Source organism: Aythya ferina (assembly GCF_964211825.1).
Source record: "Aythya ferina genome assembly, chromosome: 7".
NCBI lineage: Eukaryota > Metazoa > Chordata > Aves > Anseriformes > Anatidae > Aythya > Aythya ferina.
The window spans coordinates 16,557,755-16,574,901 of record NC_140302.1 but is presented as its reverse complement, the minus strand read 5'-3'; the positions used below and the strand labels follow the sequence as shown (position 1 = coordinate 16,574,901).

The 17,147-nt window shown below is 44.3% G+C and overlaps 1 protein-coding gene across 1 annotated transcript; it reads left to right on the top strand.

The window, feature by feature from the left end:
• The first annotated feature begins 285 nt into the window (after positions 1–285).
• On the top strand, positions 286–15,581 carry LOC311439681 (neurotrypsin-like). The gene is made up of 16 exons (XM_084525654.1): positions 286–397; positions 565–796; positions 2,894–2,939; positions 4,263–4,499; positions 5,361–5,484; positions 6,231–6,406; positions 6,955–7,102; positions 7,919–8,097; positions 8,368–8,509; positions 9,144–9,346; positions 10,360–10,501; positions 10,773–10,978; positions 11,528–11,606; positions 11,842–11,964; positions 12,487–12,767; positions 14,519–15,581. Exons 2-16 carry the CDS (start codon positions 725–727, stop codon positions 14,827–14,829), a joined length of 2,469 nt encoding a protein of 822 aa, XP_084381780.1. The 5' UTR covers positions 286–397; positions 565–724; the 3' UTR covers positions 14,830–15,581.
• Positions 15,582–17,147: the final 1,566 nt, after the last annotated feature.

The window sequence follows — 17,147 nt, the reverse complement described above, 5'->3', positions numbered from 1 at the left end:
AGCAGCTAATCAAGGAGGCAGCGGAGGGGGGATAAAGTCCAGATTCCTTCCAACAAGTATAATCTCTGGCAAATGTGCGTGTACAAGCCGTTTCCTTTTTCAGTTTCGCTGCTGGAGCTGTTGCAGGAGGAAGCCCCAGATCCCTGCTGCTGCTGCAGCCTTTGTGCTTACGGGAGGGAAGGAAGAGTCAGCTGTGGAAAGAAGGAATTTCAGGAGAAGAGAGAGCGGCTGGGCAGACAGCAGTGGAGAGGCGGAGGCTGGCACTCAGGAGAAATGCATACCCACAGCAAAACGAGAGGCTGGGACAGCGAGCGAAAGGGAGGGGACAGCTGAGGTGCGGGAGCAAGCTGAGGGCTGTGCCCTACCCGTCTGCGCTTGCCTCCTGCTGTTTTTAAAGGTGATAGAGAAATTCTGGGGCATGTTCTCCTCCCTTATTTCTCTCCCTTCCTTTTCCCTTTCTGAGAAGAGTCAAGCAGAAGAGATGGGGAGAGGAAGAGGACAGTGAAATTTTAAGATGCTCTTGGGAACTTTGATTCCTTCCCTTCCATCCCTTTCCCCACGCAGAAATGAAAGAGGCATCCCACTACCTCCGATGTGTAGCAGCTAGTGCCCTGCACCTGGGGAAACCAAGCTGGAGAGCAAGAAGAGGAGGCAGCAGCTGAGCCCAGCGGCAAAATGAGACTGTGAAGCTTGAAAGAGCTTCTGCCCACTTTGAACAGGAAGGATGAAGATCCCCAAAGTACTCACGCTCTTTGTAGAGCTCTTGAGTCTGTTATCCTGTCTCAGAAGCAGGGAGGTAAGAAATTATTGTTCTATCTGCTTGTAAAAAGTCACATGGCTTTTTTTTTTTTAATATCATCACTGTGAGTGGATCATGTTCTCACTGAATATGTTTTCTCAAGTATCTAGGCAGCTGTAGTCTCTGGGAAGGGTTGAGGATTTGGGGAGGGATTTATTTCATTTTGCATATGAAATTCAGGAAAGGAAACTAAGCAGATGCACAAGGGCTTGCAGATGCTTTGGCTCAGGTTCCCCACGTTACTCAAGCACTGCAGTGACCCTGGCAGGAAGGATCCTTTGTTTCTGTTCTTCACTGATGGACTGATTATCCCTATTGCTATTGTGGACTGATGATCTATAGCCACCCAGACCTGGGGCAGTGACTGCAGCACAGGTTGCATGCACTAAAATTTGGTGATGATGACTACTGAGGGATTTTGGAAACTGCTACAGAAACTGGCAACTAGTTTTTCATTAAAAGAGAAGCATATTACTTGGAATGCGGTTCTTTCGTTTATGGTCAGTCTCCAGGAAGAGGATGTTTGGCCGTTCATATAGGCAGTTATTAATCCCTCTGTCTCTTGCAGGCTTGCATGTGTGTACGAGTGTGCACTAGAAGCAGGACGTCAGGGTACCTGGATTATGCCTCAATCACCTGTCTTGTGCGTGGTCTTGGACAGTCACAAAAGCATAGTTTAGCTCACTTTCCTCTCTTTACAGAGAGCTTTGAGATCCTCAGATGAATCCTTCAGCATTGCTGTCTTATAGAACATAATGGGGGTTCAGAATAGCTGGATACGTGAAGACAGATGGATTTTTGGCTGAATAGGGTTTTGACAGTTAATTACTGTTTTATCTGTGCATCCCCTCGCGTGTATGCACCTGAGGTCTGATGTGCAGTTCCTGAACTGTGTCAGGAATTCATTTTCAATATGCAGTGTCACGTTCTGAGTTCTGGAGGATGATGGTGAAGCTTGGCTGTGGTTCTCAACACCTGCTGGACCGTTACTCATAAGCTCGATCTGTAAATGAAATCAGCCATGAGGAGGTGTGTGCTGTCTGTTGGGACTGTCCTGGCTTACTCCAGAGGTGGATTTGGTTTAATTCCCAAAGTTTACTCTTACCCTTTTCCAAGGAGAAGTGAAGCTGAAAGAAGCAAAATTACTGCATTTTGAAGAAAAACAGAACTATTTGCAATAGCCAGTTTTCTTTACATGCACATCTCTGCTCTGTGAATTAGAAGTCTGTTCATAGGCAGCTGTATTTAGAAAAGAGTTAAACTACACAGAGCTAGCAGAAGCATGTACAGTTTCTTCTTTTCACTCTGTGTCTGTGAAGATCCTGCACCTGCCTGCATACCATGTAATGGTGTTGAAGTGGAGATCCCTATCTCTCAACCAGCAGTCAAGTTATAATCACCCAAAACACTGCCTACAAGAGGAAATGCAGTTTTGGGGCTGGACAGGATGCTGGAATTCTTTGTTCCATGTTCTTTGTTTTTAGTTATATTACTACATTTGGATAATAATCCCATAGGACGTATCATACTTTGATGTAGTAAAAACAAAATCCTCAAAAAGCCATGTTGGATTTTCTTCTCTACATGCTTCCCACTCCATATGTGGGTGTTTATTACTATTTTAACAGGGATTCCTGGGAGCATCATCCCATCAGGTAGATATATCTGTTTACTCGTGTGGTCATAGATGGCTTACCCTTTACATGGAGAGAGAATGTGTGGCTGTTCATTTTTTCTTACTGGTAACAATGATTTTCTTCCACCTTTTCTTTCCGTAGGCATCTCAGTCTGACTTCCAATTCTGTTTGCTCAGAGCATTGGGGCTGAAACCCTGGAAAGAGCAAGCAGAGCCCTGTAATGTACTGCTTAGATCAAGGGTAAATCTCTGCAGGCCAGTAATTATTCATTTTTTTTTTTGTTAGTGGGCAGAGCTGTGATTGGGTTTGAAGAAGAGCAATAGGGAGAACAGGGAAGAGGCTGGTTACCAAGGTGTGTTTGCCTAAAGCAGCAAAAGGCCGAGCTGCTTTCAGAACATGCCCATGTTTATTTCATCGGATAATCATCTCTCTGCTTTTGCTCTGTTTCTTTTCCCAGGCTCTCCTGGGATCCCAGCCCAGCCAAAACCATTTGCAGAGTGCAGGTAAGAACAAGAAGTTATTAATTCAGTCATCAAGCAGACTCTTTTCTGCAGTGGTGAGCTGAGACTACAGGTACGATGAACCACTGCTATCTGGCTTCTTTGCTTTCTTTCCACCATTTCTTTTTTCCTGTGTAACTCAATGTCTGTTTATCTCTTTCACCAGTATGGTCAGACTTCTTTCTCTTCTTCATGACTAATACTCTTGCGATTCTCTTCCTTTACCATGTTCTTTTCCTTTCATCTGTTTTTCTGTTTAGGCTTTTCTGCATGCTTGCTCCTCCTAGTAAGTACTGTCCTGTCATATGCCCCCCTTTTAGATTCCCAGTCAATCCAGAAGCACGGTGTGTTTTCCAGACAGCTAACTGGAACTTTCACTTTTGTACCTTGCAGCTAACATTTAGCTGTCAGTTACCCCTGCTGTTTGCCTTACATGTCTTTACAGCAGAAGGATTTTCTGAAATCTTTTTTGTTTATTGAGTGAATATTCAGTGAATAGAACTACAACTGTTACCAACTTCTGAATTGTCTTTTCCAGTTTTGTGCACACTTAAAAAACACACCTTCACACACAATCTTATTCTGGTTTCCCTATTTCTTATTTCAGGGTCATGAATGATGATTTTTCTTTTCTCTCTCTCTCTAGACCATATTTAATTATTTGTTGGGGTTTCTTTGCATAAGATAATTCATGTAGGCACTGGCCTAGAATACCGGCTTCTACACTCCCCACTGAAAGTGGTTCCCTTTCCCTTTCCATTCCTATAAGTTCAGACAAGCCAGGTTATATGTTAATATGTAGAAGGAACATACATACAGTGAAGTACAGTGCTATTTCCCACCTTCCCGTTTTATAGAAATGACAGATAATTTTAAACTCTTCTCAGTTGTAATTAGTTTAAACGGGCAGTAAATCTTTTGAAGAGCCTAGGATCAAACTTAAGAGTATCATACTCGGGTACCAAAGCAGGTAGAGGCAAAGAGTCTGCCAGGCTCATCTGCTGGCCCAGAGAAAGGGAATACCTCTACTGAAATAATCAGTAGTGGGAACTATTTCAAATAGTCCATGTTTGGGCCCACTCTTATCATGTTTTAAAGGTCTATGCATTTTGTTTTTTACAGATCAACTTGGGTTTTAGATAGTATATATAAACATCCTTGTAGCAGCTGCCTTAAAGAGCGATATAACTGAAATCAAACACACAAGTAGTAGTCAAGACTGTAGACACAAAAGAGGTTCAGGAAATCAGCCAGTATGTCCAGTATTGTTTGTGCCTCCATGTGAGATGCCTTATGTTATGCTAACAGCTTCCTTTCTGTGCCCAGTGTCCAGTGTGTGTGGCGTCGGACCTCTTGGGTATTACAACGGCTCACTGGCGGTCACTGAGGCTGGGGCAGAGTGCCTGAACTGGGCAGATTTCCCTGACTATGTGCAGCAGTACCCAGACCGTGGCTTAGGGGACCACAACCACTGCAGGAACCCAGAAGGGGGAACTACACCCTGGTGCTTCTACCGGCTTGCATCAGGGACTATCGGCTGGGCTAACTGTGACTGTAACCAGGGTAAGAGCTGCTTGGTATCTCTGCCAGAGCCTGGGCTACACTGTCTTAAGGGGTTCAGGCTGGAAACGGGTGCTGCACAGACTTGCAAGTAGCAGATAAAATAATACCCTATGAAAGAAGCACAGTACACTAAGTGTCCCAAATTGTCAAATGAATTAGGACTAAAAACAAATCTGTGTGAGAGAAGAACATCTGTATATAGTATGGAATTGATTTAAGCTGCCATAATGCCTTGTATAAATGTTTTAATTCTCATATAAAGAGCCTTCTTTTTCTTATTGTTAACATACCATTTTGAAAGCGGTTGAAGTTATGTGGAAAACAACCTTCTCAAACTCCTTAAGTGTCCATATCTGAGCTCTCCTCATATAATTGCAGCAGTTCAAATAAAACAAGGACAAATATTCTGTGGATAGGTTTGTAAATCTTCTGCAGCAAGGTGGGTCCTAGACTTACTATAAAAGTCCTGGCTGTGCCAATACGAGGACTGCTGCTTATCTTGAGGCATGCGGAGGAGCTGAGCTCTCTCCATACACCAACTCACGAGCAACACTTCCATTTGTCCTCCTGTTTTCTGATGCTCCTTCTTTTAACTGCATTTTGCAGAACAGATAATAAATGAAATAGCAAAGTCTCTTCCCTCACCTGAGTAAGTGCTTTCAAATTTGGCTTCGTTAAAGTGAAGGATGCAGATGTAGGTGTGCTGTGTGCCCGTGTTGAGGTGCCACTTTCTGCACATACAGATCATTTCAGTAACAGCACTCCAAAACAAGGATGAGAGAAGTCAGGTTTAGCTCAGCCCAACTACACCCAAGTCCAAACCTTTCAAACCTTTTTTTTTTTTTTTTTTTTTTTTTGAAGGTGCTGTGCAGTTGGCTGAAGATAGTAGTGTGGAGCTCTACTTTGGTGGACTCTGGGGCACCATCTGTGCTGACCACTGGACGGACTGGGATGCCAGTGTTGTCTGCAGGCAACTAGGTCTCAGGTGAGAGCCTCATTATGGTTGCAAGTGTTACATGCACATACAGTCTCTGAGAGAACAACCTCTTTGGTTACTGTTCTTCTGGCATAATACGTTGGCTGGGAGAGAAGTTTGTTTTGTGGGCTGATTGCCCACTTACCAGGGTCCTTTACCAGATTTTCTTTATTCTTTGTTTTTTTTTTTTTTTTTTCCACATGATTTTGCCCAACCCCAATCAGCATTTGCAAGAACTTTTTAAAACAGCAGTTTCTGAAACTTTGTGTTTGAGTCTGTGATGAGTGACCATATTCCCTTTTTAGTATTTACAGCTGGAATTACTGTACTGATTATTAGAGATTTTGAGACTATGAACCTTCTCAGGGAATCTCTTATTTGGACTTATTCAAACTTCCAAACAACAAGGAGATGAGACTAACAGAGAAAGAAAAAGTTTATTCAGATATTTAGATGTGCTGACATGTTACAATCTGTTGATAGGTTATTTCATTCATTCACTCTCAAATGAGGGTGTCGTTTCTGAGTTCAACTCCACTGCTGTCAGTGGGAAGACAGAATGGATTACATGGGGAGGGAGAGGGGGAGTTGCTTTGGGCTTGTTTGAATTTTTCCACTGCACTGAAAATTGACGTTCCATTATGCACTCCCAGTCAACTGGGCTCACTAGATGTGAAATGCCACAGCTGGGCTGGAAAACAATGTGACTTAAGCAATATAAGTGTTTCATCATCCTGTTGCATTCTCCATTCCAGTGAGATTGGCACAGCTGGAAAGAAGAGTCATCCTGGACTGTGGCCTATTCCCCTGCACCTGCAGTCAGCAAACTGCCATGGGGATGAGAAAGCCCTGCTGCAATGTGGCTATCAGGAAGCTCTGTCAGGAACTTGTAACCAGGGAAGCGCCATGGCAATGTGTGTCCCTCCAGAAGGTAAATCTCCAGGGGAGGTTCATTACCTGTTTCTTGTGTGTATGTTACCTGAAATCCACTGTTACTGATCAGATGCTAAATCTGAGGTCAGGAAGCTGTGGAGAGCAAATCATTGGAGCATGTTCTACTTTCACCTGCTGTGCAGATTATTTCCTTACAGTGGAAAATGATCTCTCTCTTCTCAATCCCAAATACTCAAAGTGGGCACACTTCTAAAATCATTGCAAGGTAGCAGTTGCTTATGAGCACATCCTCTCTTATTAAAAATGTTTTTTTTTTTTTTTTTTTTTTTTTTTTTTTTTTTTTTTTTTTGCAGATAGCAAAGTCCTTGTCACTGTAGGAGCCAGTTAAAGAGCTATCTGTGGATCTCATGCTGTGGCATGCAGTCATGGATGCTTCTGGGGGGTTTGGAGGGGAGGATATGGTAGGATGGGATGAGAGCATCCTAACAGATCCTCTGGCTTGTGAATAGTTCTACACCCTCAACTGCTGGATGTGCTTTGTCTCTGTCTTGCTCTGCTTTGATCTCTTTCTTTTTTGCAACACAGGTGTAGGTGTCCCATTGCGTTTAGTTGGGGGAAAGGAGAGCTTTGAAGGGCGAGTGGAGGTTTACCATGATGGCAAGTGGGGTACCATCTGTGATGACCAGTGGGATGACCGGGATGCTGAAGTGGTTTGTAGGCAGCTTGGACTCAGGTAATTTCCCTGCTGTTCATCACAGAGTGATAACAGAAGTAGCAGAAGTAGTTTGAATAAAGAATGTGAGAGCATCTCCTTTCACTATAGTACCAGCCCTTTCTATGGAAAGGGTACAAAACCTCAGTCATCCTATAAAGGGTTTTTGTACTTAATTCAGTATAAAATCAGTCTGTTTTGTGGGTTTATGCTGTATAAAAGAGTTGGTGTATTCCTATCCAAGGCTTGTTTGTGTTGATTCCTGTTCCTTAGTTTTACATACATGTCCTAATGCATATCTTCTTGGCCTCATTGATAGCTTGTCATGGTGATTTCCATAGGTGAACTGCAGTCATTAGTTTAAATTTAAATACCTTCAGTTTCAGTGACTGCCCCTATCCTTTTCAGTCAGAGAAAGCAAAAGAACACCTCATTCTCTGTGCCATCCAGCATTTAACATGGGAGCTGTTGTATACTGAGCAATCTTGAAAACCAAATTGGCGCAGGATTGTTTAAAAATAGTTGTCAAATTTGAAATCCTTCCAACTTTGAGAGTTTTGCCTGTCACTGAGATTGAGGCATTGTTGTCCTCAGTATTTCTCAAGTATCTGAACCATTCTTGTTACGGACACGTTTTTTTATGTATTGGGGGGTCTCATTACAAGACTTTCCATCAAGGCATTTTGGTTAACAATTGGCAACATCACTGTGCCAGAAATACACGTTACTTGTGGAAGGATGTCAGTCTAGTGTCAGAGAGTCCTTGTGCAAGGCAGAATACAAGTGAACAAGACTGTGACCTTCCTTACTGAGCGTATATGTGTATATCGTTTGCAGTGGGAACCCAAAAGCCTTGTCATGGGCTCACTTTGGGCAGGGATCTGGCCCAATCCTGCTGGATGAAGTGGAGTGCTCAGGCAATGAACTCTCACTTGACCAGTGCAAGAAAAGTGACTGGGGACAACAAAACTGTGACCACATTGAAGATGCTGGGGTCTCCTGTGACCCTTTCACAGGTACATACCTACAGCTCTGTGCCATCCAGATGCAGCCTTACTGCCATATTACACAGGTGGAAATGAATCAGAGCCAGCCTAGGTGGTGTTCTCATTGCTTTCCACAGGTGGCATGGAAAGGCTGAGGGATGTCTGTTTTTTGAGTACCCACAACTATCTGCACCTTTTGGTTTCTTCCTCTTGTGGGCTGTAGAGGGTTTTCAGAAGTGGGGTTCAGCCTGTTTTTCTCCCTTACTGAGCTCTGGTCTGTTGTTCTCCCACCCCTTGCAGAGGGCACTGTCAGGCTGGCTGGTGGTCGCAGCTCCAGCGAAGGCAGGGTGGAAGTTTATTACAACGGAGACTGGGGCACAGTGTGTGATGACGGCTGGACAGACCTTGGTGCCCAGGTGGTCTGCAGGCAGCTGGGCTTCAGGTAGGACCAAGTGTTTGTAGTATCTGTGCTTCCTAATTTCAAGGATTAGATTCCATGTCTCTTTAATGGGTTTGGCTAGACATTACTTCCTTGAATTCTGTCTTTGGTGGAAGGGTTATTACCGTTATGCAATTTTACTCAGGAAAAATTATTAGGTGTCCACGTACTTTCCCAGGAAAAAGATATCTTTGTTACCTCTTGTTTTGACCTGTTTTGAAAGCAGATAACAGGCTTGATACTGTTTTATGGCTCCTTAAATTTCCAGATATATCAGCTCAGCACTCCCAGCCTGTCTACTCTGTCAGCTAAACTTTATTACCCATTTGCTCTGTGGCTAAACCGTACCAACTGCTTCAGTGCTTGAATGAAGACCATCAGGACAAAAAAGTGTAGTGTTAAGGATTTTCTTAATGGCCTGATTGGGCCTTCCTGAAAGCTGATGTTGGTGAGATGTGCAAGCTGCTTGGCTGCCAGCTGGTGTGTCACTGAGTAGCTTAGGTAGGGAGGGCACCAATACCAGAGCTGACGTCTGCAGGGGAGTTGCCTGGCTTCCCTTTGGGTCTGAACTTGGGCCCCTCTGTGGGATTAGCTAGTTGTAATAAATCTGATGCCGTGTTCTGTTTCTTTCCTCTAGTGGTCCTGCTTCCCTGGCCTCTGAAGGGGACTACGCTGCTGGCCAAGGCTTGATCTTGCTGGATGATGTGGCTTGTGTGGGGACAGAGCTCTCCCTCCTGGACTGTCCCCATAGCAACTGGGGGCAGCACGACTGCTCGCACGCTGAGGACGTGGGGGTCCGCTGCTCCCCTGAGAGCAACACAGTCGCTGATGGCAGCCTGGGTAACTTGTCTTGCATCTTTCTCTGGGCAGTGAGAAAGTATCTCGTGCTGGTTTGTTCCTTTGGAAACTCTGGCAGATATGGGACTTTTCCCTGTGCGGGCTCAATGAGAAGACTGCTTTCTGAGAAGGATTCGTAGGAATGAGCCCTGGTTGTTCGGGGGCAGAGCCACAGAGCTGTGGCTCTGCTACCAGATGTACAGCCAGACCTGTAGAGAAATGGAAACTGGAGAGAATTATGTTGGCAGCCTCTAATACAAACCTGAGAAACTGAGGGATGGTGGCTGCCTTCCTGTGCCATTGCTCCCTGATGAAATGCCTCAGCCCCATGTCTATGGAAACATGGGAACCCTTTGCCTACATCAGGCAACTGATGTAGTTACACTAGTGTCACACCTTGTCAAGGCAAGAGGACTTCAGATGTTAGGGGCTGTTGTGTGGTTACTGACACTCTCTTCTTTGGATGGTACCCTCTTAATTCAAATTGGAAATGTATCTTAAGTTAGCAACTTACTTTTTGTTTATATGAGGCCTGATAGACTTTGCTTTCTCTATTGCAGGAGACTTTGCAATTTGTCAGCTGTTTTTCATTGAAATATGTGGCATCTAATTTTTTGTTATTGTTTTTCCTGGACATAGAACTCCTTTTCTTGCCTAGAATAATGCAGTAGTTTTATCAGTTAATGGATTTATTTCCAAGGCATGTTTAAGCTTGTCCATTCTTGCCTAAGCACTTAATACCTTTCCTTCTGTTCTTGTTCTCGTCTTTACTCAGCTTTCAGAATATGAATTACAGAGTGTATTAAATAAATTAATATGCATGCAGTCTACCGATTTAGCAAGAAGTAGAAATGAGGGATATAGTTTTCATATATGGTCTCCACCCTCCAACACCACCCTTTTTTTTAAGCTTACTGATCTCTAGGGTTTGTTTTTTTCCTGTAGAACCCAAGTTCTAGACACCTCGTGTCCTTTGGTATTTTTGGTTGCAGCAACCCTTGTGTTTTCTCTTGCAGGGCCTCCTGTGCGGCTAGTGGATGGAGAAAGCACCAAGGAGGGACGGGTTGAAGTATTTGTGAATGGGCAGTGGGGCAGCGTCTGTGATGATGGCTGGACAGACAGAGATGCTGCAGTAGTTTGCAGGCAACTTGGTTTCAGGTAAGAGATCTGATAGATACATCTTACAGATAGAAATAACTCTTGGGGGGAATGGTGTCTTTCTGGGCCTGTTGCCGAGAGCTTCATTTCTTAGTTCTGGCAGACCTGTATCTGCTTGAGGGATTAGAATCCTATTCTCATGCTGCCTTCAGCAAGTACTGGGCTACTGTCTGTGTGTGGAGTGCTCTACAAACATCATTTCTCTTAAAACGTGCTGAGTTTCACCTGCCTCCTGCTAATTGCAGGTTAGCCACCCTCTCTCTCATTGCAGTGGTACAGCAAAAGCCAGGGCAATGGCTTATTTTGGTGAAGGCCAAGGGCCCATCCATCTGAACAATGTAGAATGCAGTGGCATGGAGCACACCCTGGGGCAGTGTGGCAGGCCTGACACTGGGATTCACGGCTGCTGGCACAGTGAAGATGCTGGTGTGATCTGTGACTATGTGGAAGAGAAGGTCCAAGATATGAGGAGAACAGGTGATATGCCCATTTTTTCTACAGAGAAGTCTGGAGCTTGAGCTGTAGGATCTGTGGATGCTTTTGTACTGCAGTTTTTCTCTTTTTTTTTTTGCTGAAGCTTTAGCTACAAAATAAGCGTATAGTCTCTTGTACCTCCTACTCTTTTTTTTGTTGTCTCTTCTCAGGAGCACAGGGTGCTCCAGCCTAGTCTCAGGAGCTCCACCTGTGCCAGGTCTTTGGCCCTTCAGAACTCCCCTTGAGCTATGTCATTACACCCTTCTTAGAGCAGTAACTATGAGCAAACTTCGGGTTTTAGAGCACTGAGGAAATAGCTGTAGATGTCCCATTCCTGGCATAGGACTACAAATACTGGAGGTAAACACCTCCACTAAAACTGAGGAAAGCTTTGGGAACAAATCTGTAAATTCCTTTGCGCAGCACAATGCAGACAGCTACCAGGAAGATTAATGCCCTCAGGGAAGGAGAATGATATCTTGGCTCTTTGACAGCAGTTGTTGATATTTAAGCTGAAAATATCTACCCAGCTGTTCTAACTTTGCTGTGCAGGTCCAGAGTCTGGTGTGTGTGGCATGCGCCTGCTTCACCGTCGCAAGAAAAGGATCATAGGTGGAAACAAGGCTCTCAGGTAATTGCTGAAAAAGCCAGAACTGGTTCCAGCTTCCTAAAGACTCTGGAAATAGGCTGGCAGATGGTGAATTTATTAAAACATTTTCCCTTGTGACTTTTTGAACTTCATTTGTACCAATGGGCCCATCTAGAGGAGAATGCGTGCCAACTGAGCCCAGATAGGGCAGAGCAAATGGGAAAAGAAAACAGCTCCCGTGTATGTGATGCTTATTACTCTTCTGTTTCTTCTTCAGAGGTGGTTGGCCCTGGCAGGTCTCACTGCGGCTGAAAGGTTTTCATAGAGATACCCGACTGCTGTGTGGGGCAACACTGATCAGCAGCTGCTGGGTAGTGACTGCAGCCCACTGCTTCAAAAGGTGTGTCTGAGAGTGGGGAGCCCTGAGGGATTCTCAAAGACAAACAAGATAACCTCATATGAGGTTAACCTCCCAGTGCAGTGGAACTACGTGGGAAAAGTTTCTAAACCAAAACCTTCAGGTTATGTTATGTGTGATCTTGGAGCTCTTACAGGGATGCCTCATGATAGGCTTGCTTTATCCCTCACTGCTTACACCTGCCTTCTTAACTTCAAGGTTTTACACCTAAAGGGAAACAACATTTTGTCATTCTTCCTGTGGTTTAAGGAACTGTGAAAAGATAAGACTATAAGCCTATTGCAACTGCTGTAGCCCTTTTTATGGAAAAAAATCTGGTGTGTGGTAGATAGTGATTGCAACAGCTGGCATTATCACATCAGCTAAAGAGATCCCACAGTTCTGAACCTGGCACTGCTTTATCAGTTTGTGAGGAGGTGGTTCAGTCTCAAAGCAATTGAGACTTGCATCAGTCTGTTTCTCTCTTGGTAGGAGTATCAAGGTCTTGCCTGTCTTTTTCTTTAGGTTTGGTGTTGATGTACGACGCTACCTGCTGCGGGTAGGCGATTACCACACAGGTGTGAAGGATGAGTTTGAGAGGGAGCTGCCTGTGGAGAGGATTGTCCTCCACAGGAACTACTGGGCCGGCAGCAATGATAATGACATTGCCCTGGTCCGAATGCGGGGCAGAGAAGGTCACTGTCTCTCCTTCAATCACCACGTTCTGCCTGTCTGCCTTCCTGATAGAAAAGAGAAGTCTGACATCAACAGGCAAGCCTGCATCATCTCTGGCTGGGGAGACACAGGTAAGTGATAGGGCTTTGAGGAGCAAGATGGATGAGGGATTCTGGACTGAGGAGTCTATATGCACTATTAATTTACGTCTGCCCAACCCAAGGCCAGGTTCTTAATGCTCCTGTTGGCTGTGTCAAGGAGCAGGAAATAAGGTGATTTTTGTGGCAGTGATCACTGTTTTCTGATTTTTGAAGCTGTCTTGGATCTGCCCATGGTGGAAGTTTTAGTAGCCATAGCATCCTTCTGAAGTTGTGGGAGAGGGCAATGCTGCCAACTGGTCATAGTACTCTCTTTCTCCCCCCTTTTACATGCATTTTTACCCACAGTAAAACCTTTAAACAACAACCTGTGCAGAGCTGGTGCACAAAGCCCGTCTACTGTTCAGGGAGGCCCTCATGTTTCCATGACCTCCTGCTGTAGTAATGGGAGCTCAGCAATGGAAAGAATCTTTCTCAGACCACCTTATTTATGAAGAGCGTGTGCAGGGGGAGATACCTGAGACAGTGTTCTTCCTGTGCATTAGCTGACCTTTCTTGGAAGCCAGGTCACTGAATCTCCCCGGATGTTGCTCCAGGGACAGCTGGGCTCTGATGTTGGTTTCTGCACTAGGTTTGAGACAGCCTGTGCCTGCCATCTTGCGTTGCTATGATGCTTCCTAGGTAAAAGAAAGCAGGAAATATTCTAAAAAGTATTAATTACTAAATCCTTAACTCTCTCAATGCGATGTTTTAAAATGCAGGGCTCGGTGGTGTCCTTACATGGATGCATTCATCTAGAGACAGCTTTAAACACTAAACAAAGCTTTGTGACTGGCTGAGTAGTCCTTCCACATTTGGGGTTCATAGATGCAAAACACGGATTTAGGAAAGGAGGCCTTTCTAGGGCTGCTGTAACTGGAGAAAATCCATATGTTTAGAAGGACTTGCTGCCAAAAAGCAAATAGCCTCAGGGGCTTGTATGTTGATTTTGGCCTTACCCATCCTTTCCAGCTGTTTCTCTAGCTGTTACTCAAGTGTTTAACTGAGAATATACATTTGCCTTTGGAGTCATTTTGGGGTGCCTGGGAAGGATCAAGGAGCAACTTAGCCATGTGACTCCCTTAAGCTGTACTGGGACTTACTGGCTAGAATCCCTCCCACACACCAAACCCTTGTGAACTACCTTGTACTACCTTGTGAACTTACAGTAAGTCTGTAAATTACTGTAAATCTTGGGCACAGAAAGTTTATACTATAATATAGCACATGATCCTTACGTTCTGACCAAGTCTGTGGTAATAAAGAGATCAGAGCAAATAGAGACAAGCCTGGCCAAAGATGAAGTAAGCTCCCTTTGAATAATATTTGGATGTCTCTGAAACATGTTCCAAAACTTCTCTGAGGAGTGAGCACATCACAAATGTTACTGCATTTATTCCCTTGTGAAAACACTGTCCTTGTTTTATAGAGGAGGAAATGGAGGCTCAGAGAGGTGAAATAAATTACACAAGGTTCAAGTTATGTGTTGGCAAAAGCAGGAGTAAGACTCATCCTTTGATCTAACCTCTTCCCCATTTCTTTGATCTTACATTTCTTTTTTGTGGTCTGGCTTTGCAGTACTGTTTTCTGAAGTTCTGATGGTTCAGAGATGCTGAGTTTGGCCTATTTCTGTGCCACGTTCTTGACGCGAAATGTACAAATATCTGGTTTTGTGCTGGGAACTGTTGTTCTTGGTTGCATCTTGTCTGTGTGTGAATTGGTTTGGCTGATCTGTTCTGTTCCAGGGAAGTCCTATTCGAGAACACTACTGCAGGGGGTGGTGCCTCTTCTCCCCCGGGAAGATTGTGAGGCCCGCTATGGACAGAAGTTCACTAACCGCATGATTTGTGCTGGGAACCTCTCTGAAGATAAACGGGTGGACAGCTGCCAGGGTGACAGTGGAGGCCCACTCATGTGTCAGAAGTCAAATGGACGTTGGATCATTTTGGGAATCACTTCCTGGGGTTATGGCTGTGGTCGAAAGGATTCCCCTGGTGTGTACACAAAGGTCAGCAAATACGTACCCTGGATCAAGAAAGTGACCAAGCTAAAATGAAAATGTCTGAGCCCTAGGAACTTCAACGTACCATCCTTCTGCCCTGCAGCAGCTGAAGGCTGTGGCTTCTGGCCTGTGACTGGTGGAGGTTTATGTTGTCATTTGGACACTGGGAAAAGACTTTAATATAGAACTGGGAGAAAACCAGTTATGGATGATTCTTTCTTTGGTTTCCTTTTAGTCCCAAATATCTGAGCAGAGAAAGCAGGTGTACACTGGTAGGGCAAATAAGTCTGTGTTGCTCTGACCATCCAAGTCCTGTAAGGCAGTTGCAGTTACTCCTTTGCCCTGGCTCACAGAAAAGGCAGAATTGGAGATGCCTGTCTCAGTAAATCTATTACCCAATTTTTCTATGTTTAACATTTGAAAAACACTGAAAGGAGAGGTGAGATGCTCGGAGATGGCAACAGGCTCTGGCATAGTGGAAATCTTCAGATATTTTTTCATAAAGTGTCTCTCTTCAGTTGCAGGAATCAGATTTGACCTGAGCTGATCAACAGGCTCAGCTGGGTTCTTTTTCCTTCCTTGTTAGATCTCTAGGGGGAACCTTTTCACTTCTGAATAGCAGATCCTCTGCAACATGATTCCTTTAGTGTCTGTCCCTCCTAAATGGTGCTTATCCCTCTAGTTGTAATCCTGTGCCACACATTTCTGGTTGTCAGATGCTATGGTTTTGTTGCTGCTTTCTCAATATAGTGATTCTTTGGTGTTTGTTTGTTTGTTTTTCCATAAAGTAGTGTCTCCAGAAATCAGTTATTTGTGTGAGAGTAAATCTTCATTTTTAAGAGAGAACAGCTTTCTTGCCCTCATGATTACTGTGAATAATTTAAAAATGTGACCCCAAAAGGCTGAATAGACATGTTACTTTCCGTTAAATCCAAATGAAATGTTAATCTCAAACAGGTGTTGACACAATTTAACAGCATGGAAGGGACTTTCTCTTGGTACCTTAGTCATCATAGTTATTAACTGCCCTTTATTTGTTTATTTGTGGTCTTAGTCTTTAACATCTTCGTGTTCACAGTTCTCCGGTGAAACATGGGAATACGCTGGGGTATAGATGCAGAACGAACACAAGGAGTGAGTAATTTGCTTGAGGTGTAAAACAGTAAGTGTGCTGCGAAGCAGCTTCCTGCTTTTCTGAAGTGTGTGCTATTCTTGCAACCTTTGGACTATGCTTCCTCTCTTCTCTCTGCACTATTTCTCTTCTCATTCCTCTCAGTGAAAGTAAACTGGCTTAAGAGTATGAGAGCAGTGCCATTAAGCTATAGTTTAGGCTCAGACCTTTCAGCCTGAACGGATAAAATACTGAGAGAAAGCAGGGGTTGTTGAATACTTCAATTTCTTCCTTCCCTCTTATCAAAACAAGTGAATAGTTTCCTACTCTTAGGTCTTCCTTACTTTTGGAAGCTAACTTACTGTTCTTGAGTGCGTAAAGAAATATACAAATAGAGGGGCTGAGTGTGTTAACAGCTGTGCAATGCACAACAGTGTGTTCTAGCTGTGTGGCCAAGCCAGAGAGAAGTCTGTTCAGCAGCAGCTTTGCTGCATAACTGATGATCCAAACATGGCCTAATAAAATGGTATGGGACATGTGGAACTTGTGCCAAATGTGCATGTTTGGGGCTCCCTCGTGCACCGTGGTGTAGGCACTGACTGGGTCAGACACTGGCCTGCTGTCTGGGAGGTGTGGACTCCAGGCACCGAGGTGTTCGATAGCTAGGGAGAACAGAAGGCAGAGTGCGGCCTGTGGATTAGCTGTGTCATCTCACAGGACGGGTGGTGACAGCGTCCTAGAAATTGTCTTGGATTCAACTAGCAGTGATTGCCTAAAGTTTTAATCTGTCATCTATAAAGCAGCTTAATCTAAAGGTGCTGACCTGTTGAGGTGTCTTATTTTTGTGTGTGAATGTTAAACCAAACAGTTGCATTTACTCTCTCCAGTAGATTACAAGGCAGTTGGGTTACAGCTGCTGCAATGGGCTGTTTAAATATCCTGCTTGGAAACTTTACTTTAAAAAAGAATTGTAGGAATCTCTAAAACATGCAGTGTAAGAAACCCTGCAGATTGGCACTTGAGACTGATCTGATCTGTTGGTGCCTCTTCTCGTGGGGCTGAATGTCTGCAGTCGGCTTGTGCTGATAACCCTGTCTGAAGAGCTAGGATTGGTCCTTCAGTAGTGCCCTGTTTGGCTCCGTGCTGGCCAAGTTGTCCTACACCTGCTGGCAGAGAGTCCCTAAGAAACAAGCTGAAGACTGTTCCTTATCACCCAGGAATTAAAACGCTAGGAGGACCGAGGACAGTTACATTACAGACC

Excerpts from the sequence above, each read along its gene's own strand:
- LOC311439681 (XM_084525654.1), top strand. The coding sequence starts at position 725 with ATGAAGATCCCCAAAGTACTCACGCTCTTTGTAGAGCTCTTGAGTCTG. Across the intron at positions 10,502-10,772 it reads TGCAGGCAACTTGGTTTCAG|TGGTACAGCAAAAGCCAGGG; the intron begins GTAAGAGATCTG and ends CTCTCATTGCAG. Across the intron at positions 10,979-11,527 it reads CCAAGATATGAGGAGAACAG|GTCCAGAGTCTGGTGTGTGT; the intron begins GTGATATGCCCA and ends TTTGCTGTGCAG.